The 22,860-nt window shown below is 44.2% G+C and overlaps 1 protein-coding gene and 1 long non-coding RNA gene across 5 annotated transcripts in view; both read right to left on the bottom strand.

Annotated features, from left to right (window-relative positions):
• Positions 1–3,108, bottom strand: part of GPATCH8 (G-patch domain containing 8) — a 112,227-nt gene extending 109,119 nt beyond the window's left edge. The window contains exon 1 of one of the 4 annotated variants that reach the window (XM_036883117.2): positions 2,454–3,108. In XM_036883117.2, coding sequence (XP_036739012.1) covers positions 2,454–2,498 — 45 coding nt within the window. In that variant the 5' untranslated portion in view covers positions 2,499–3,108. The remainder of the gene's footprint in view (positions 1–2,453) is intronic. The other 3 variants (XM_057501545.1, XM_057501542.1, XM_057501539.1) reach the window with 3 other exon arrangements.
• Positions 3,109–15,001: 11,893 nt separating this feature from the next.
• On the bottom strand, positions 15,002–19,469 carry LOC118911213 (uncharacterized). Its single transcript, XR_005024363.2, has 3 exons — positions 18,571–19,469; positions 17,104–17,175; positions 15,002–15,544 (listed from the first exon to the last, which is right to left on the bottom strand). It is a non-coding gene; the product is annotated as an uncharacterized LOC118911213 (long non-coding RNA).
• Positions 19,470–22,860: the final 3,391 nt, after the last annotated feature.

Genomic DNA, 22,860 nt, shown 5'->3' with positions numbered 1-22,860 from the left:
TGCTTCGAGTGGCATAATACAGTTAAACTCCTCACTGTATCATACAAAACACATCTGAACGGTTAGGTGTTCACCAATCTAACAGTGTACCCAATTCTGACTCAGTTTGAGACAGTATTAAAACTCCAAAATTTGAACTTAATGGTAAATTGCCAAAGAATAAAATTCTACAATTCTAAATTATCTTGCCAAATAAAAGGCAAAGAAAATGATAGTCATCTAGAACTTACCAGAGAAGATTGCCCCCCCAAAATTTCAGTGCTATAAGAAGATCTGTTTTAAAGCAACAGAATTTATGCACTGTGTTTGGAAACCTACTTAGGGTTTGTTTTCAAGTGTACTCAGTGACTTCACCTCATTTGTCACTTAAAACCTTAAAAGGAGGCCACATTTAATTTTTAATAACCTGACCTTAAAAAATGTTTCAGATACACTACACACAGAAGCATCCTATTACTTCTCCCCAATAACTTTAAATCAAAGGACACTGATAAAAATCAATTTGTATTTTCCCTTTATTAAAACATCCAGAAAAGACCTACTCGAGTATTTTTAAATGAATGGTGTTTAGAACTATTAGTACAATAATTTACAAAAGCTTTAAACATACTGTCTGAAAGTCTGTCATTCCCAATACCCTACTGACACATAGTATTAGGACAACTGAATTTAAAAAGCCAACATTTTCCTGGCTGGCCCAATGCAGCAGGAGTTGGTTATTACAACACATATGCATTATCTTCAAAGGAATACCCAGTAACTTGAAGCAAGTTTTACATAAACCCAACTAAAGCATTGGAAAAGTCATCTTATTTGAAAAGGTAGACTTTCTCAATTTTTTAAAGTAACAGCATTTATACTCTGCTACCCAGTTTTCAAAATCTTTCAAGACCCTGCAAATCCTGTTTAAGCCTGCTAAAATTCCATGGGTGACAGCCATTTTCCCTCAAAACTTAATTGTCCAGATTACCTATTTTCAATTTTATTAGGTCACCTTGAAATTCTCTCTTCCACAAAGCACTTAAGGGTTTTAGTTATAAACATGTCTCTAAAAAGTAACCAATAAAGCCCACACATTTTGCAGCCTACTCATGTTTTAAAATGCTCGCTAAAAAACCACCTTTATCGGGGACCAAATACCTAAAATGAACTGCTTCAAATTTCCCTGGACCTGCATTATATCCTTATACACCTTGAGATCCTGTATTGTGCTGCAGCTATACAGCAGGCGCACGATCACAAGGTTTTCAACAGCCCCCAGATCCCTTACTGCTGCAAAACTTCTAATAAACCTTCCATGCAGTAGACCGTTAACAGTGCTGGTTTAACTGCTTTACCTGTTTATTTACCAACCCAATCATCTCAGGGAATTCAAACTGCCTTCTGAAACTTATCTAGATTATTCCTGTGTTCTTTTGAGGAAGATGTGCACCTGGAAAAAACTTTTGAGTTTTAGTGTTCATTCTCTGGTCCAAATTCCTGTTGCCAGGATATGCGGTAGTAATGCAGTGGTTTCTTTGAGACTCTAAGATTGTATTTTACCCTAGCAATAGCCAACCTCTACTAAATCCCTTTTTAGTGGCCGAGATTGCTGCGGATTATAATGCTCAACAGGAAGGTTTTTTAAACATCCGAAAGACGAGTTATTCGAATTCAGGTCTTAATTTTTTCCTAAATAATACTTGTCATCACAAGGACATGTTTCCATACATTTGCAACTTAAGAAAGAAAAAAATCAAGCTTTTGGCACTATTTATCACAGCTTGAAAAGTCCATCACCATCACGCTTTTTCCACATCTCCTTTCGAAGTAGGATTTGAGACAAAGCTTACATCAACCATAGTCCTGTAACATGCTTTCCAAGGCCAACTGACGGCCTAGTAACAGCAACATTTACACCCGGGGAAATCTTTACAGTTGACTAATCAAGAAGGCGTCTGATAACCAAAGCACCCTTTTCTCGAGGAAATGTAAGAAGCAACAACTAAAGGGATTTATTACAGTGAGGAAAGAAGGACTCTCCAAGCAGGGCCATGGAGCAAAATTCAGGGGTTCAGAAGCCCTGGTCTCAGCAACACTGCCCCCAAGGCCTCCCCACCCAGCCCTCTATCCCCCCGGGAGCCAGCCCTGCGCCTCCATAGGCCCGGCAGACCCGAGGGGAGCACCTCCCCCACCCCACGCAGCGGCCAGGCTCGAGTTCCGAAACCTGAAGCCCAAACAGGCCAAAGCTGCAAACGCGGCAGCCTGAGTTTAAAAGGTATGAAAATACAGGGTGAGAGGAGATGCGGCCTCGCCTCAAGCTGGGAGGCCCCCTGAGGAATCCAAGGCGGGAGAAGAGCGAGCCGGTTGATAAGCCGGAACAGTCTGGAAGAAAAGAGAGCTGGGAGCGGGGGATGAGGAGGTTCCTGCTCGGCCAGCGCCTTCTCCGGATCCTCGGCGACGCCCCTGTTTACCTGAAAGTCTCGGTCCTCGTTGAAGCGGGAGAAGCGATCCGCCATTTTGCCTCCCTCACTCCTCTCAGGACGACGCTCTCCGGTTAGCTCCTTCCCTCCCGCGACACCCACCCCTCGCTCCCCTCCTCTGTTCCCCGCCTCCTCCCACGCCCACTCGGTGCGCACAGGCCGGGAAAGGAGGAAGCGAGAATGCGCGTCCAGAACGGAGCCCAGCGGACGCAGGCGCCTTTCGGCCCTGGAGGCGGGACCTTCCTCCACGCCCCGCCCTCCTCTCGCAGCCTAGTGCGACCCCGGCGGCCGCGCGTGCGCGCTAGTGCTGGACAGCTGCGAGCGCTTCCGGAGAGAAAGGTGACGCGGGGCGCAGTGCGTGTGTGTATGGATGTGTTCCACCTGCTCTCTTCCCGGAATGCATTATCTTTTTTTGCCCTCTTGCTTCCCCCACTGTATGCGAAACCCTTCCTTTGTTTTATTCACCAAATGGCAGCATTATGTAGTGGCCAAAAGCGAGGATTTTGAAGCCAGACTGCTCAGTTTCGAATCCCGGTTTGCTTTGAATGTTAAACCGTGAACGAAACGGAAAAAGGCCTTTCTCTCAAAGGGTTTACATTCCACTGTGGTAAATCAGATAAATAATAAAACAATTGAGTAATTTTAAATATTAATGAGTGCTACAAAAAATAAAACGGTGCAGTGATGAGAGGGACTTCTGAAATGACCTTTGACCCGAGGAACAGAAGCGGCCTGCAACCTTGGGGCAGGGGAAACATTAGACGCAAAGGCCCAATGACTGCTAAGAACTTGGCATTTTCAAGCGATCATTTTAGAAAAGTATTTCTCAAGAGACCAAAGTTTCAAATCAATTCAAGTTCTCTGGGCTTCGGTTTCCATTTTATAAAGTAAGGAAATTGAGTTTGGTAATCTACTGCCCCTATCACTGACTTTGTATGGGTTATGAATCAGGTTTTTCCACCTTATGACGTTCCTGAAGGACCCCACCCAGCCATCCAATTCCCTTAGCCAAAACACATAAAACACACAGGAGTAGCAGAACTTCCCTACTTTTGAAAAGAGTAGTTGACAGAAATCACGCAATGAAAAAATGACCCTTACTTCACCCTGAGAGTCAAACGGAATGTAATTTTTTGGAGGAAGGGTGTGTATCTCCTATTCCTATGTTACCTTCTGCAGTCCAAGGAGAATACAGTTCTAAGCAGTGAAACGAGCTCCCTAACTAGGGAGAGGCAAAACACACAATGTAAACATTGTAAAGAGACTTGAGGATACATGTGGCAGATTGAATCACATGGATACCCATGACACATTTACCTCTTTTCCCTCTCCCAATGCCACTAAAATGACAGTAAAAGAATCAGAAGGACATAAACTTACATGGACAAAGAGACCTGAAGAAGGGACAACAGATGTCAACAAAATTTTGGAAGGTAAAGAGCATAGATAAATGGAAATGAACTAGTAGAATGGAGAAAGCAAAGTCCTGGAGTGAGGAAGCCAGGAAACATGTTGAATTAATGCAGAGGAGTATCAGAAAGACTCAGGAATTGGAATCACCAGGTATCACTGAAGGTGAGAGTGTGGATGTAACCGGAAACAGGAATAGTTACAAGGCAGTTTAGAGAGAAGTAACTCTTAATCCCTTTCCCACCCAATAAGGAAACTGGAGAATTCTCTTGGATATGCTGGAGAGACTTTGACATATCTGGCTCAGCTAAAGGAGATAACAGGCTGCAAATGGCAAGGTTTGGTAAAAGCCAACATTCTGGTCAGATAATTATTCTCCCAGCAAAAGACTACAGGATCTCTCTCTAGGAAACTGATCCCTCTCTGGTTTAGTAGGAAAAATCCTACACGTCCAAAAACAGGAGTAGAGAGTGAGGCCTCCCCAACATAAAGGTCATTCTCCTGTCCAGATACTCCACAGAGAAGTCCATCATTCAGGAAACCCCATCCACAGAGTTTCCACTCAGCTCTCATCCATAGTTGGATAGAAGGAAACCTGTAACAAAGAAAGAGACATCCCCATCCAAAAAACAAAAACGGAAAGGAATTCAGAGGAACTAGAGATAACAAAAGTAGCAAAAGAAACCATAAGACAATTACAGTCAATATCTATGGAGATAGAAGATCACATCAGGGAACAAGGGACCACATCAGGGAGCAAAGAATGCCGAAAAAGAAAATTCAAAATTAAGAAATAACTTTTGGAAATTAAACAAATAAAATTAAAAAGAAATTAAACAGAAATAAAAAATTCAATTGAAGAGTTAGAAAATAAAGTCACAGAAATCTCCTAGAAAACAGAGTATAAAGACACCCTGGTCTCCTTAATTATTGCAGTAACTTCTAAGTGTTCTGCTACCACCCTGACCCCTTACAGTCTTCAAAGAAGCTATGGTGATCCTGTTAAAAGGTCAGTCAGATCACGTCAGTCCTCCGCTCCAACCCTCCAGGGGCTTTCCCTGTTATTCATAGTAAAGTCCACCTACTACTGAGACAGGGACCATGGGCTTAGACAGAGTAGGGTGAGGGCCTCTGGAAAAAGCAAGGCAAGATATTTACAGTCAAAGCAATGTAACAATGTAAAGTCCCTATCGAAACTCTGTGTTCAGCATTATGCAAAGGCAAGGTCACACTAATTCTATAGGGTAAAGATACCAGACTAGGAATATAGACATATTCATTGAGATCAGCTAAAGGTCAAAAGGCCAGGAGCAACTTGGCCTGGAAAGTTTGAATGTTCCACAAGGGTATCTCAGCATAACCCATGACTTCACTGTAAACAGCCCTAGCAAACAGACAATAACTCAGCCCACCTTGAGGGTAGGGCAGGTGGTACAAGTCCACACCCTAAGCCCTCAGTTCCCAAAAGTCCTCAACTGCCTATAAATCCCCTAGACAACGCACCACCCTGGGTTCTCTTGTCCCCTCCTGGTGTGAGCCAGGAGCTCTTTCCTCTCACTTTATTTCTAAATAAAAGCCTCTGCCCTAGCTCTACTACCTTGGGTGTTTGCTAAGTTCATTCTTCAACTCAGCAAACAAGAACCCTGGCATCACTACCACCTCACCTCTCAGACCTCCTTTTCTCTCTGCACCCTGCTTCGCTATTCTCTGGACACACCACCTGGCTGTATCTTAATCCCTAAGTCCGTTTCCACTCCAGTCTGCCCTACTTGGGAGATAATGTATATACTGTTCTTTCTGCCTATCATTCTTTCCCAGATATCCATCCACATGGCTCACCATCCACCACTCATACTCTGGTCTTTATTCTCAGTAAGATTTTCCCTAATAATGCTATTTAAAATCACAGAGCCCCGTATTCTGAACTCCCTAGCTCCCTTCCCTAATTTTATTTTTCTCCATAGTACTTATCACTTTCTAATGTGTAATGTGTGCTCCTTGAGAGCAGGGATTTTTCTCAGTTTTGTTCCCCTCCGTATCCCCAGTGCCAAGAATAATGAATGGCATATAGAAGACACTAAATAAAAAAAATGTTTTTAATGGATGAGATAGAAAAGAGGAAAAAACAGATAGGAAAGTGTGAGGATCAATCTAACATCTGAATAGTTGGCTTTCCGGGAAGAACAGGAAAAAAATGGAAGAGCATATTAAAGAAATAACATGTAAATATTTTCTGGTACTGAAGGCCTGAATTTCCAAATTGAGAGGGCCCACATAATGGATGAAAAATAACGCTGCTAGGGATAGCACTGTGAAATTCCAGGATACACAGGACAAAGAGCAGCTCCTAAAGATTTCCAAAGAGGAAAGAAAAATAGGTTACATATGAAGGACAGAGAATTGGAATGATCTTGGACTTCTCTAAAACACAGAGGGAAGGAGACTGAGGAGTAATTACCTAAAAATTCTGAGAGGATGGTTTCCAACCTATAAATTTATATCCAGCCAAATCATTAATCAGCTGTGAGAGAGAAAAATGACGCTTTTAATCAGCAAGCTCTAAAAAAAAAAAAAAAAAAATTACCCATGTACTTTTACCCTGGAAGCCACTAAAGGATGTTCTACAGCAAAATAAAGGAGTAAAACAACAAAGAGTAATAGTAGAGATACAGAAAATGGAGATCCAACCTGAGAAATAAGCAAAGAAAATTCCCAGGGTGACCACACAGACATTTCAGGATGACAACAGTGCAGCAGGCCTAAAAATACCCAATCCAGATAAGAATAGGGGACACATGAGTAGGAGGCGCCCAGGAAAGCTGTTAGCAAGACAAAAAGAAATCTGATGGGATAGCTAAAGGGTTTGAAAGAGACTTAGACTTCTCTGAAGTGTTTGGAGAGGAACGTTAGTGATAAAAATACAGAAAACTAAGCAAATAAGAAAAGAGGGGGAGTTACTCTAGGGGGGAATTGTAAGAAAAAACTGTAATCATAGTAATGTTATGAAAATATTTACAATCACAATAATATACAAACTGAACATTGACCTAACAAAAAGTTTGATAAAAGCATATATAGTGAGGATATAGGAAAGGGGGAATAGCTTGAGAGATTTCAATCTTCTTGCATAATAGGAACTCAATAGATAATGTCTATATTTGAAAAAAATCAAGAAATATTAGTATGAGCATATTATTTGGAAATAAGAAATATTGGAAATAAGCATGATAAAAGTAAGGAAGAGCTAAAAGAGCTGAAGCCTATACATATATACCACTTCAATTAAAAACAAAAATCCAATGTAGTGATTTAAAAGAATGTCCACACCAGCCATTTCTCTCATCTTTCACTCTTCAAGGATTAAGACAACATAGACAATTCAAATGGTAAATAGTTCTCATATGACTTCAGTTAGCTTTGGGACATATTCTATGGTTTATTTCTTTATTAGGAGCTCCTGATTGGCCCAATTACTAAGTGAGTTTGTAATCACTCAAGGGTGATGAGAATAGATTCCTCAAACATAAGCCATAGGTAATCCACAATCAGATAATAATGCAACAGTATTAATTAGTATTTACTGAGTACTTTCTTCATGCAAGGCATTGTTTCAAGCCCTTCACATATTTTAAGTCATTTAATCTCCACAACAGAACAAGCAAGTGCCTGCTCCTTGGCCACTACCTAGAGAAGTGATTAAGTCACTGTATTTTCAATTAAAGAAACATACATTGAATATCAAGGTCAAGGCACTGTAGGGACACAAAGATGGATAGGCCAAGAATTCTACTAGAGTTTAAGAACTAAGACCTTGGCATTTCTTCTAGGGTTTAAGAAGTGAAACCTGGATATCAGACTTAGCTCTGTCACTACAAATGGTCCCTGTCAATAATACAACAATATAATAATACAAAAAATAACATGTTCTAGAACTGAAGGACTGGGAGCTGACTCTACACCAGGCACTATGCTAAATGCTTTACATAGATAATCAAATTAATTTTCATCGCTCTTGAAAGACAAGGGAGGAGGTAGGGAAAGACAGACAATACATGAGTAAACAAATGACATCATTGCAGATATGGCCAGGTACTGGGGAGAAAATGACACTCAGTGATGTGATAGAGAGAAACTGTATGAGTCTAAGTACAGTGACAATCAGGTGACACCTCTGAGGAAGTGACATTTGAGCTGAGAGCTGGGACTTATAAACTGGGGCAGATAGTTCCAGGCCAAGGCAGGGCCTGCTGCACAAAGCTCTGTACTCAGAAGGACTCCACACTTGCTTTAATGTTCTCTACTGTCATGGCTTGAAACTCTTATTAACTTTGAACAAGGGCCCCAGGTTTTTATTTTTTGCCGGGCCCGGCATATTATGTAGGGGGATAATGTAGTGGCTAGAGATACTGCAAGATGTGGGTGAAGAGGATTTAGAGGAAAAGTTGAAAGGGAGACAGGGACCATCTCACCTAGGAGAGCCTCGAAGTCATGGCAACGGGCTAGAGCTTATTCCACACATGAGGTAAGTCTTTGATCAAGTTGGAGAAGAGGAGCAATATGAACTTATTTACATCTTCCAGAGCTCCATCACTGCCTGTATATGGATTGTAAGGGGGCAAGAATGGAAGTGGGGAGAACAGATAAGATGCTACTACAATAAGTTCCATGACAGATGATAGATGATGATGGCTTGGACTAAAATGGTGGCAGTAGAGATGAAAAGAAGGCAATTTAAGATACATTTTGAAGAATAATTGGCAAGGAGATAGTGGGTTAGATGTTGGGGATGAGAAAAAGCATAGAATCGAGAATGGCTTCCAAATTCCTGGTGTGAGTAAACAGGTGGCATGTGAAAACACTTGCTGAGATTGGGTGGGTGGCAGACACATTTGGAAGGGTATCAAAAGTTGCATTTTGGACATGCTAAGTCTGAGATGTTTTTGAGAGTTTAAATAGAGAGGAAAAGAAATCAATTGTCTAAGTGGATCTTAAGTTTAAAGGAGATTCCAATATGGGGTCAGCAGATTAGGTGCCCCACCCAAGTTCTGCCAAATCACAATATTACCCCCACCCCCGCAAAACATGATTCTGATGACCATGAAAATTTGAGACCAACTGCTCTAAGAGTTGCTACAAGGCTAGGGCCATGGCATCCACCTTCCCTCTGCAGATTCTCCAGGCTGAGTGGTGAAGCAATCACTTAGTGAGACTTACTGAATATTTAACCTGTGGATGACCTGTGCTAGGACAGTAATTAGAATTGCCTGTCCCCCTGCAGGAGCACCCAGACTTTGGAAGAGACACATGATTTAGACATGATTCTTAGTGTCCATAGGTCAGGTGTGGAGATAGGAAGGAGTCTGTCTATACGGGGCATGGTGTGGGTTCAAAGGTGTGGTTCAGAAGAGGTCAACTCTCCTTGACAAAAGGAAGATGTAATAGAAGATGATGAAGGTTTGAAATAGATTTTTTTCCTATTTTATTCTCTTTAAATGTATTGTTCTCACATAGCAGCATAAACAATTTTACCTAAATACATAAGTATAATGTATCTTCCAAACTTTTTAAAAACCAGTCTTTTTTTTTTTAACCTGGCTTTCCCTCTCCTCTCCCCAACCAGGTAACCCACATCTCTAACCCAATTTGCATTCATCCCTTTTGTTTCAATACTCCTGCAGTGGTATACATACACACACAAAAAAATATTTTGTTGTTAGTTTTACAAAAACAGGACCATATTATTCATTCTTTTCTGCATCTTGCTATTCTTACTCTACAATACTTCATGAAAATCCTTCCAAGACCATTGCTACAGCTCTCACTCTTTTTAAAGACTGCATAATATTCAATTGTGTGGCTGTGTCACCATTACTCACTTATGGGCATTCACTCTGTTTCCAGTGTCTTTGCAAATAACTAATACTACACAGAGTATCCTTGTATACTTGTTCCTATGTACTGATGGTTTTATTTCCATGGGATAAATTCCCAAGAACGTGATTGTTCAGTTAAGGAGTAGAAGTGTTTTTAATTTTAATAAATGTTTCCAGGTTACTTTCCAGGCAGGCTCCACCACCTCCTTCCCTCAATAATATTCAACAAGTCTGAGAGTGTACCTTTCTCTGTATCTCTGCCAGGGACAGTCTTTGCTCCCTTTAATTTTAGTCAGTCTGGTGGGTATAAAGTGGCATATCATTACTTGATTTTACACTTCTCTGTCCACTTGAAAATTTTAGTTTTTAAAATTCTTCTTCCATTAATTGCCTATCATGACTTTGCCATTGTTCTATGGGATTATTTGCCTGTTTCTTGCCAATCTGGAAGATCTTTTTTTATAGTAGAGCTGTAAATCCATGGTGTGCCATCTATATTGCCAACTTTTTTCTAAATCTGTTTACCTAACAACTGTTTATTATATTTTTCCATCCAAAAAACATTTTCAAGCTTTATTAATATGATTGACATATAACATTGTATAAGTTTAAGGTGTGTAACATGATGATTCAATATATATACATATTGCAAAACTATTGTTTTAACTTTTATTTAGTCAGGGTTTTTTTTTTTTTTTTTTACTGCCTCTAGGTTTTCAATCTTGGTTAATATTTTCTCACTCTTCCATCATACATGCAGGCTCCTAAATTTTCATACAAGATTTTATGAATTTTTATTGAAATATAATTGACATATAGCATCATGTAAGTTTAAGGTGTACAAGCTGTTGGTTTGATACATTTAAATATTACAATATGATTATTACAGCATATTTATCATTTTTTGGTGCTAAGAACAGTTAAGATTTAGTCTCTTAGCAACTTTAGTTTATAATACAATATTGTTGACTATAATCACTATGTTGTGCTTTAGATCTCCATAACTCATTACTAATTATAAAATGAAATTTTACATTAAAAATTTTAATCAGTCTATGATTCATTTCTATAGATAGTGTAAGATAAAGCTTTAATTTTGTTTTCTTCCATTTGAAAAACCTATTGCAAAATCATTTTAATGTTTTTTCCGATTAACTGAACAACCCCCTATGTTATATATTAGAATTTCATATATAGTAGGACTTATTTCTGGATCGTGTATTCTGTTCTGACAGAGTCGTTTATTCCCATATCAATGTTACGTCGATTTAATTATGGAGGCGTCATAGTCTGTTTTTGCATCTGATCTGGTAAGGCAAGTCCTCCCTCCCTCTCTTCTTTGTCATTCTCTTCTTTACACTTATCTAAAGTTTAAGATCACTGTGACCATTCAAAGAAAAAAAAAGTGAGTTGAGGATGGTTAGGAGAGAGGACTGGAAGGGCATTCATTTCATAAGGTGTTACAGAAGGGCAAAGATTAAGCAAGCAAGAAACGACCCTGGACCGGAAACTGAAATTTGGTGAGGTCGCTGCAGCACGGGGCCCAAGAGAAGAGGAAGCAGAGAGAGGGCTGGAGGGGAGGCTGTTCATCGTATTCTGTTTTGGGCCTTGGAGACTAAAGCGGGTCCAACTTGGGGCAGAGCTCTCTGTCGTGCCCCTGTTAGGTTCCAGCGCAGCCGGAAGTCCGCGAACAGCTTCGCGAGCTGCAATGAGTATGTGTGTGCTGCCATCTACTGTCATGAGGAGGCAATTTAGTCGCCTTCGAGCCTCCCCGCCTGAGGATCTCAGACTGAAGCTACCCTACCCATCCAAGAAGCCGCCAGCTCTGGAGGAGGTTCCTTGGGGTCAACAGGGGCTTAATGGAGCAGTATAGGGAGATTCTTAACCCGTGCCTGGTCATAACCAGCAACTACTTCAAATATACTGAATCCACATCTTCCCCATCCCCATGAACACCCCACCCTCCACCCCAGTTTGCCAGGAGGAGCCACTGGTGGGGGCTATTCCTGCCTTCCTGTTAGCTGACCATCTAGTGTGAGAAATAATAAGTCAATCTGTACATTATCTGATAAGTAAGCAATACAAGAGAAGTCCCTAGGTGCTGCCCCTGAGTGGGAGACAATCAGTTCTAGTTGTGCAGTAGAAAAGCTCAAGGAGGAGAAGGGCTGGTAGAAGCGGTGGAATTGGAGGCAGTCCTTGAAGTATGGCTCTTGTCTGTGTCAGCAGGGAAGGGAAAATTTATACCCATCAGAGAAATGAGGAGGATGATAGGACATCCGTTTCCAGTAATGATGGGCTAAGTTATTCAAACCAACCTTCCCACTGAAAACAACTGCAAGTGTATAAAAGATTTTTTTTAACTCTCCTTAGCAATAGCACAGATATTTGAGCCTAAGGGATGGGAGTATCCCAGAAAACCACAGGAAAATGGAGAAGAAATGGCCCAAAGTGCAGAAAAGAAGGACAAAAAGAAAAAGAAGTTGAGAGACATGGAGGATACACTGAAAAGGTCTAACATAGTTTAATCAGAGTCCTAGAAGGTAAAAACAAGAGAATGTCGCAAGGGCAAGGGTTGAAGGGTAATGGCTAAGAATTTTCCAGCACTGATGAGGTACCAATCTACAAGTTCCAGAAGGCCAAAGAATCCCAAGCAGGACAAATAAAAAAGAGCCCCCGTGTAGATACAATCACAATGAAACTTCAAAATACCAAATATAGAAAAAAAATCTTAAGGTCAGCCTTCACAACAGCAATAAGGCAGGAGGCAGTGGAATGATATCTTGAACATGCTGGAAGAAAATAATTTCTGACCTAGAGTTCAAGAGTGAATTTTCAAACAAGTAAAAAGTAAGTTTGTGATCAGCAGAGGCTCACTGAAGGGAATTCTAAAGGATGCAATCAGGGAGAAGGAAAGTGATCCCAGATGGAAAGTCTGAGATGCAAGAAGAAATGAAGACTTGTATACAAATGTTCATAGCAGCAGCATCCATAATAGCCAAAAAGGCGAAGCAACCCAAATGTCCAGCAACAGATGAGTACATAGAAAATTTTATATATCCATACAATGGGATGTTATTCAGTCATAAAAAGGAATGAGGAATTGATACATACCATGACATGGATAAACTTTGAAAACATAATGTTAGTATGATATTTTGTTAAATTAAAGAAGCCAGACACATTGCGTGATTCTCTTTATACAAAATGCTTGATTCTGTTTATACAAAATATCCAGAATAGGCGAATCCATAGAGACAGAAGGTAGATTAGTGGCTGTCAGGGGCTGGTGGAGGGAGGAGTGGGAAGGGGCTGCGAATGTGCACACAATTTCTTTGGGGGGGTGATCAAACTGTTCTGGAAGTACAAAGTGGTGATGGTCATACAACCTTGGGAATATACTAAAAACCACTGAATTATACACTTAAAGTGGGGAATTATGTCTCAATAAAAAATAAAAATAAAAAGTTTTAAAAAGAAGAGTAAAGACATGTACATAACACTATAAGCACTGATCATATAAACAATATATAACAATAATAATAATATAAACCATAATAACAATGTCCATGAAGTTAAAAAAAAGAGAATGAAAATGTACAACATAAATGGTAAATAAAGCTAAAATGTCCTATGGTTTAGGAGGACGGCAAGTACAGGCATTGATTAACTTTAAACTTTGATGCGCATTGTCGTTTTCAGGGTACAGGCCAAAACAAGATGCTCTCTATGTAAATACAGGGTATAGTTTTATAAGATAATCACTAAAAGAATGGAAACAAAGGCATGCAAATGACAATAACACCTGGTGTAGACCTATAAGACCATTTGGGGATCCAGTTAAATCTATTCACAAAAATACCTGGCTGCTTAGGACTAGTGTTATGTGATGAAGCAGAAAGATTAGAGGAACCACAAGCAGGACCTTAAGGGTTTCCTGATTCTGCCTACTCTTTTCACTCATCCATTTCTGTCACTGATTAGGTATGTGCCAGGCATGGTGCTAGGGACTGGGACCACAGTGGTGCATAGTGTCTGCATGTCCAGAAGAGGTTGGAGGTATGAATGAGCCTAGCCACACAGGGACTAGTAGGTCAAACAAAAGAGCTCACCATTGATGCCAAGAGCAGTGGAAAGTCATTGAAAAGTTTTCAGGAGTGGATAACATGATCATTCCAGCAATTGTGTAGAATGGATTGGAAGGAGACATGAGTGGAAGCAGAGAGGTACTCCAGAGGCCTCACTGAAAGACAGGATGGAATGTGGTGGTCAGAGTGTGAGTCAGTGGAGAGGAGTGGATGTGGGGTATGAGAAGGGAGGGGTCCAGAAGATAGAAACGGAGGTCCAGGGACTTGCCACACTGAGACTAGACCAGCGTCTTTTCATCACACTTTGTTTGAGATATGTTGAAACCAAGTGGGAATACAATGAGAACCAGACAGTCTGGAGCCAAGAGGCCCGGATTTGGCATGCATGTGGTGGTTGAATATGCATGTGAGGAAAAGATGGGGTCTTGGCTCATGCCTGTGCTAGCAAGTGGAAGTGGAACCCTGCAAAGAACAGAGCAGGGAGCTTCCATCACAGCTGTGAACATCACCAGCTTTCCTACTGGGTGATTCTAGGCCTCTCCCTCACTTCTCTGAGCCTTAACTTCTGTGGTGGACAGACTCTGACGTGTCCCCAACTCCTGGTTTTCAAACCATTGTGGGATTCCCTTCCCTTGGTTGTGGGGAGAACCCATGACTGGCTTCTGACTTTGCAAAATATGACAAAGGGGACAGGATGTCACTCCCGTGGATGATTTAATTATATGACTCTTCTTGCTAGCCAACCCACTCAAGAGATGCTCTTTGCTGGCAAGGTGAAGCAAGTAGCCACGTTAGGTGTGATGGTGAGTGTTATATGTCAACTTGGCTAGGCTATACCACCCAGTTATTCAAACACACAGTTATCTAGGTGTGTCTGTGGAGGTAATTTGTAGATGTGGTTGTATCTATAACTGGTTGACATTAAGTAAAACAGATTATTCTAGGTAATGGGGGAGGGCCACACCGAATCAGTTGAAAGGCCTTGAGAACAAAACTGAAGTTTCCCTGAGGAATAAAGAAGAAATTCTGCCTTAAGACTGTAGCATCAGCTCCTGCCTGAGTGTTTCCAGCCTGCCTATCCTCCCTGTGGATTCAGACTTGTCAGCCCCCACAACTGTGTAAGCCAATCCTTGGAATAAAATTACACAGTCCAGCTGACCTGATTACAGCCTTATAAGAACTTGAGCAGAGGACCCACTAAGCTATGCCTGGACCTGTAGCCTATAGAAACTATGAGATAACAAATGTGTATTGTTTTAAGTCATGAAGTTTGTGGCAATTAGTTACACAGCGATGGAAAACTATGTAGTTCCCCCTCTGTAACAGGGGGAAAATAACAGTAGTCATATCACAGGGTCATTAGAGGGTTTCAGTGACAAATTCCAACAGTGTGCTTAGCATGGTGCGTGGCCTGTATTTCTTGCATAACAAATCAATAAACGTTAACCCTGATTTTTTTCAAGATTATTTAGCAGTGGTCAGAGAATCAGAAACAACTAGGAAGGTCCATCCAGATTCACAAAGCACCTAGACTCACCCTATCTAACATAAGGAGGAAAATGGTCTTGATTACTTCAGAGAAGCAGTAGATAGCATGACAGTTTGGTGCACACGCTCTAGAACTAGATTGCTCAGTTCAGTCTGCCTCTGCCATCTTGACAGCTGTGTACATTAGGCAGGTGACTTAAACTTCTTTGCACTTCAGTTTCCTCATCTATCAAATAATAAAAAAATAGCACCTGATGTGTAGTAGAGCTATATAAGTGTTAGCTTCTTTGTCATTATTATATTATTATTATTATTATCATCATTAATCTACAATTACATGAAGAACATTATGTTTACTAGGCTCTCCCCTACACCAAGTCCTCCCCACAAACCCCATTACAGTCACTGTCATTATTATTATTTTTATTATTTGTCTCTAACTTGTAGCCCTACAATTCCAAAGGATTATGAGATGAAATTAATATAGTACACATTTATCTATACCAATGAGCAAATAAGATGAACAAATAGGCAATTACACTTCAGAGGTTGCTCATTTTGCATAAGCTTCCTACATCCTTGTCAAGGGATTCCAACTTTATATGTAACCTCCTCAGGAGCGTCTAGAGGTCAGGATGGAGAGCATCTGGCACAGAACCCCTTCCTGAAACTCCAGCACCACTCACTCTTGGTGCTGCCCCAGCAGCCAAACTCCAGCAGAGGGCACTGTGGCCTCAAAATGCAGCCAGCCATTTCCCTTTCCTTTGAAGCCGGACTACCGGAGGGTACCTGCCAGGCGGGTGTGCTGATGCCAATTCAAACATTTGTCCCTAGTCCCTTTCTCCACACACTCAGCAAATCCCCTATCACTCACTGCTCGTTGGTTTTCCAAACCTCACCCTACTCCATTATTAAGCGTTTTCTGAAGGCTCAGAAACTTCATCTCAGTAACGAATCGTCTGGGCCTTATGCTGTCGGTTACTGTTCCCCAATTCCAAGACAGCACAGCTATAAACCTCAGTCTGTCTCTCTAAGGAGCCTTCTGCCAGCCACCTGTGGCCTTCTCCTCTTCAGTCTTATTCCAACTTTTACAGACACAACTCAACCCACCCAGCTTACTTCTGACACAATCTGCTATAGGGCAAAGGACTATTTCTTTCATTTAGTCTTTCTGCTCACAATGTTTGGGGCCAAGTTTAGCATCATGCAGAGATGAAAACAGACAACCTTTATTGAGCTACTCCTATGTGAAAGATGTTCTAAGCACTTCATGTAATCCTCACAACAACCCTAAGAAGGCTTGTTAGACCCATTTTACAGTTGAGACAGTTAAGGCACAGAGTGATTAAGGTACATGTATAAGGTCACACAGCTAGTGGCTGAGCTAGTATTTAAACTCAGGCAGTCTGATTCCAACAACTGGGCTTCTTAAAACAAGATGCTTTGAGGACTTTTAGAACAGGCCTGGGCTCCATCCCTCACCTCAAGAACTGCACTGTCCAGTACAGTAACCACTAGCCATGTGACTACTGAGCACCTGTCTAATCGAAACAGACTAATCTAAATTATAAAGGTAAAATATATACTGAATTTTGAAGACTTAGTTTGAAAAAATACATATAGATTAAAAATACAGCATTAAGTTTTTATATTGATTACATGTGGAAATAATATTTTTGATATATTGAGTTGCATAAAATGTATTATCAAAATTAACTTCACCTGTTTCTTTTTACTTTTTTTAACGTGGCTAACACAACATTCAAAATGGCATAGATTGCTCACCTTCTATTTCTGTGTGGCCAAGTTCTAGGGGCTCTCAACTCAGTGGAAAGACAGACAGGATCTCAGGTAATTCTAAAATGAGGGAAAATGTGGTTTGTGTCCTAAGAAGTGGTGTAGGAGCCCAGGGAAGCTTTCAGCATGGAGGCTGCTTGGGGTCAGACTTCCAAAGTCTGCAGTATTACACCCTGGAGAGAACAGTGGGAACAGCAAAAGCCAGAGCAACAAAGCAAAGGGAACCCAAGTCAATTGGGGAGGCTGAGGCATCTAGTTCTCCTGGAACAAGTAGAAGGAGCCAAGCCTAGTGCAGGGGGCTTTGACTGAGGGGCCAAAGGCTCTTGGCAGGATGGAACTCCAGACACCGAAAACTGAGGAAGGCCTGGAATGACCGGAGAAATTGCCAGCATGAGGCTCCAGCAGGGGCTGGAGAGAGGGAAAGGGGCCAGCTCAGTAGTGAGTGGCAGGGCCTACCTCCCCCCTCCTGCACCCCGCCTTCTCCCCTTCCCAGGTCCACCCTCCTCCTCCTTGCAGCTCCTGGTGCAGTGAACAAAATCCTCAGAGGAGGGTGGTGGTGGTGGGAGGATAACTCTTGAGGAGCATTTCCTGCCTTGGCTCACAATTGCTTCCTGCCCAGAGCTCCAAATACTTGACCTCCATTAAATTCCCTCCTCCCAGGGGAGGTGGGTGGTCATAAAGGCCTCATGGGTTTTGCAGGTCCAGAGACTCAAAACACCTCAGCAGCTGAGGGAAGGCAGGATCCCAGGTGTCCCCAAGCCTAGCTTCCCTCAGTCCTTTTAAGGACCAGGAATCCAGGCCTCACAGTGAAACTCCAGAAGATGGATTTTGGAGGCAGAAGGAGACCCACAGTGCCTCTCTTCCCTGAGGTGAGGACCTGGCTTTCCTTTATTTTTGGCCTATTTACCCCTTTGGGACCCTCAGTTCTGGGTGGGAACTCACATCCCTTCTTTACTTACAGGATGTTTTCTTCCTAAACAGGGGTTGGGGGTTTCTTAAGGAAGAGAAGGGCTATGTGCAAATTCCACAGGAAATAATCCTAAATGATTCCTTCTCTAGGACCACCTGGGGCCTCCATCTGCAGTTTCCTTCTTGGTTGTGATGTGACACTAGGCTTCAAGGGTATGTTTTGAGACTCCACTGAAGGTTGGTAAAAGGGGCCAGGTCTTTTTTTTACTTCCCAGGCCTCAACTATATCCCCACCCCCAATATTTTGCATGGGTAGTGTAATATCAATACTTAAAATGGGGAGAGGACCAGACAAAACAATGCAGCTCATCTCAGCTCACCATGAACCTCCTGCTCTGCCTCTATGTCATTCTTTTCATAAATCCTGGAGACCCTTAGATGATGTGTGCCCCCACCCCCACCCCGTATCAGCCAGGCACCCCTGACTCCAGAAAAGCTGCACTGTAGGGCTGAGATGACTTGCTGATGGGAGCTTAGTCTCGTTACCTTGCCTTGTCCCTTGATTGCCAGCTGACTCACAGCGTTGGACATCTTGTACAACTTCCCACATATCCTTTAAGGCCCCGGCAGAATTCCTCTAGAGGACGGGATCTCCTCTTCCACGGATGCTCAGTATCCAAACATGGGCACAGGAAGGCCCCGTGGGTGTAAAGAGGGACAGGAGCTAGAGTTCTAGACGGGGCAGGATACCCCACTCCCCACAGGCTCCAGAGCTCCCACTGTACCTAGGGTTGCTCCTGGTGGCCACAGAAAAGCCCTACTGGGGTGAGGCTCGGACAGAAGGCAGGAAGGGCTCTGGAGGAGAAACTACTAACGACATAAAGGGCTGCGGGACATCTGCCCCCTCTCCCTCCCTCGTACCCCTACTCCACCCACTGTGGGGACCAGATACCAAGGAGGGGATTTGTGAGAACCTAAAAGGACCCTGGGATTCTTTCACCTCTTTCATTTTCCAAGCTGCCTCACCCTCCCACTGCCTGGCTGCTGAAGTTGAATCCGGACTCTACGCCCCCAGCCTACACTGAGGCCCCCCGAATGAAGGGGGATTCCACGCAGAAGCATCAAGGGCCAGGCCAGCCAGCGGACTTTGAGACAAAGCCTCCTCCCCTCCCGCACCAGCCCGTGCCCTACACCACCAGCTCACCCTCTCCCAGTCCTCAAGTCTCTTTCTAAAGATGTCTCTTCCCTTCTTCTCTCCTCCTGCAGATCCCAAAGCTAAGAGTTATCTGGAGAGGGGGCGGCAAGTGGGAAGAAAGGAGGGAAGGGGCAGTGTGATTGCGGAGCAGGACCCCAACTTAGGCAGCCCCCGTTTCACCACCCGCCCCTACCCTCGCTCCAAGCCGAAGTTGGCTTGGTCCCTCTGGGCGCTTCGTTCTTCCGGGAACTCCGGGGAAGCCGACAGACTAGCCCGAGAGCTGGGGGCGGGGCAGTGAGGAGGGGAGGGGCGCGGGGAGGAGAAGGTGGGGAGAGAGCCCCGGCCGGGGGGCCGGGTTTGGGAGGTGAGGGCGCTCGGCCCCCTCAGCCCCGTGGGTTGCAAAGTATTGCTAATTGCAACTAAACGAGGCCTCGGTGTGGGGGAAGGGGCTGTCCGGCGGTACCGCCGCTTTGAGTGCCCGGGTAAGGCCACGCCGGCCAGCTCTTCTCATGTAAAGCAGCTTTTTGTTTGGGGGAGCCTGGGCTGGGGCCGGGTGCTGGGGAAGGGGCCCAAACCATTAGCAAGCTTCTTGTTCCTCAGAAAGGCAGAAGGGTGCCGAGGCCTCCTCCACTCTCAGGCTTTTTATAGTACGGCTTGATGGGGTGCTGCCCAGCAGGAGGGGGTGGACCTGGGATCCCAGCACCCCCCTTGCGCGGCTGTGGGAAAAAACTGAGCACAAAGAAGGGGGCTGGCCCAGCTGAGTTGGGAGACAGGGCAGCTCTGATCCAGGGATGCCGTGAGTTTGAAGTACCCGGCGCTGGAGCCCCGTCTCTCCAGAGAATGGCCCCAGTGGCCACGCATGGAGCCCTGTTTCAGACTACCTCTTCCCCTTCTCCAATCCTCCAAACCTTTTGTACTATGAGAATTGGGAGGAGTCTTGAGAATCTAAGTTTGCTTCCTGCCTGAGCCCAACCAGGGAGGACAAAGGAGCAAACCTCTGGAGAAATCGTCTAAACAGAGGAACAGAGGAGTAATGCTTCCATATCCTGGGGCCACAAAACCTTCTAAAGACCTGAGAGTCGGACCTTCTAATTGGATGCTTCGTTTTATGAGCGTCTATAAACTTGGAAGAGAAATTACATAGCCTTATTGAGCCTCAGTTTTCTCATCTATAAAATGGGGGTTACAGTACCAAGTTCTTAAAGTCCTTGTGAAGCTGGAAAGAGATGCAAAGCACTTGGCACGGCAGTCCCTGGTTCTCAATGTGTTCCCTGCCCCTCCTGGACGCATCCCTTCTTTAACACACACACACTCCAGAAATGATGTCTTGGTACTTCACCTTTGTATAGCACTTTACAATTTCTAGAATGCATGTGTTGGCTCTTGACCATACAATAAGTGGAACAGACATTTTTCCTCCACATTTGACTGGTACTGAAACCAAAATTCAGAGAGGGGCAGTCAGAGCTCCTGATTCCTCACCAGTGCTCATCCCATTCTACAGTGTGGCCTCAGAGATCCCATCTCACAAATTAGACGATGAAGCTCAGGGCCAGAGTAGACCCCGCAGTGGCTGTCACAGTCCAGGTGTCACTCAGGGCTCCTCAATTGCACAGTTTGTTTTGATGGCCACCTGACCTCTAAATCTCGACACTTTGGAATATTTGGGACCATGTGGGCCCCTTCCATTCTGTTCCACATTGGGAACCCTGAGAAGCAAAGTAGTAGCTGGAGGGTAGGAAGGGTTTCTGTTCCCCTCATATACTGGGAATCTCTGAAATGAAACCTTCCCTGTGGGGGACAACCTGGAGACACTGCTGAAATAGCTGAGTAAGCCAGAGTTCTTTCCTGCCTCCCTCTTCCTACTAGAAGTTTGCTAGTTCATCCAGGAATGTCTCTTCCCTTTCCTTACCCCCTATATTTTTGGGACCCCCATGGTATCTCCTCATCCCAGACTGTCACCCTGGCTGGGCCCCTATTCTCACATCCCTGAGGTCCAGGTGGAGAGTGCTGACCCCCCTGATTGCCAGACACCCAGAGACTCCCCAATCTGCAAGCCCTCGGCCAAGGGGCTCTGGCTTTGGGCCAGTGCCTTTCTCACTGCCTGACTCTGTCCCCACAGGCCTCTAATCCATCTCACCCAGCAGGAAACCCTTAAGCTGCCTTTTCAGTGGCCTTCCCCAGCCTGCTGTGGGCTCTGTGCCTTTCTATACCACCCTTGGCAGGAACTGTGTTGTACAAGCTGGAGAAAGTGGCTCCCGCAAAGAGGTCATGGTGCCTATGGCAGCTTCCAGCTCCAGCAGCCTCTCCTCCCTGGTCACCTCCCCAGGGTTTCCCTCTTAATACACTGCTTAGGCATCCCTGGGCACTGGCTAACTCACATCAAAGCCACAGGCTGGGTCCAGGTGGGGGTAGGGATGCTAAGGGGACAGTGGGCAGGAGGCCAGGATCTGGGGAAGTGTGGCAGGCAGGAGGGGCCCTCTGGCTCAGTGCCTCTGGTCTCTCTTTTCTCTGATTCACCCTCTGACCCCAACTCCTCAAAGATCATTCACAGCCATCTCAGACTCAGGTATGCAGCCCAGTCTGAGGACCAGGATAGCCTGGTTCCTGGAGGGGCTACAAGACCCTCGTTGGCCCACCACAACCAACTGTTTCAGAGAAGCCAACAGAGATTCCAGCTAGTGGGGAAGAGGGTAGAGGAATGGGACAGACTGGATTCTTTCTCTCCTCCTGGATTAGACTTGGATGACTGCCTCTCCCTTCTGCGGTGGAAATCTTACAGCTTGCACTATTCCAAGACAGGCTTGACTTTAAGCCCCCAGGCCCTGGCCACTGCAGGTATACTCCTCCTGGTTCTGATCTCTGGTTTGGAAAAGATGGTCCTTGTATGGCCTAGTCCCTACCCTGCCCTCAATCCTCCCCTCCCCTCCTTCTCCAGGAAAGAAGTCCCCCCACCTAGGCCCCTTCTCCAAAGCCCAAACCTCAGCCCTGCCTCTTAGTCAGCCTGCCGCTCCAGGAAGCCAGGCTTTTGCTGGCTTGGAGTGGTTAGAGGAGAGTTGGGGGTGCCTCTGGGAGGTCTGTTTGTAGTTCAGATTCTTCTCATTCCAGGCTCAGCAGGCTCTCTCAGAGGGAAGGGCCTGGGATGAGGACCAGGAGGGGGGCGGATCCTGGGGCACCAGCTGCAGGGAAGGAAAGCTTCCTGGAGAGAGGAGGGAAGTGTGTTTTCTTCTCCTCCCATTGACCCCCTTCCACAAAGTAGGGACCACCTCTCCCAAGCCCATCTTTACGGTACCCCGACAAGCTGCTTCCAACATTAAGGCCCCTCCCAACAAAAGGAGATAATTCCCAGGGCCCAGCGAGGTCCTGATCTCTTTCTTTGCTTCCTAATGAGTCTGGTTCCTCCATTTTGGAATGCTTAGAGATGTTCGGAAGAGATGGGGAGGATAGTGGAAGAGGGATGCTTGGAGAGTGACTGGGTCAGCCCCAACATCAAAGAGGCCTTGTCACTCTGCCCCCAAAACTGAATTCTCCTTGTAGATTTTTACTTTAACCCAGCATTAGTATATGCGTCCCTCTATATTGGCAGATCTCAGGTCAACAGAATTCTTCAAGAGTTCATAAGAATGACCTAGCCATGGGGG

Source organism: Manis pentadactyla, chromosome 4 (genome assembly GCF_030020395.1).
Source record: "Manis pentadactyla isolate mManPen7 chromosome 4, mManPen7.hap1, whole genome shotgun sequence".
Taxonomy (NCBI): Eukaryota; Metazoa; Chordata; class Mammalia; order Pholidota; family Manidae; genus Manis; species Manis pentadactyla.
Note: the sequence above shows the minus strand (reverse complement) of the source record. Positions and strands in the feature narration are given on the sequence as shown.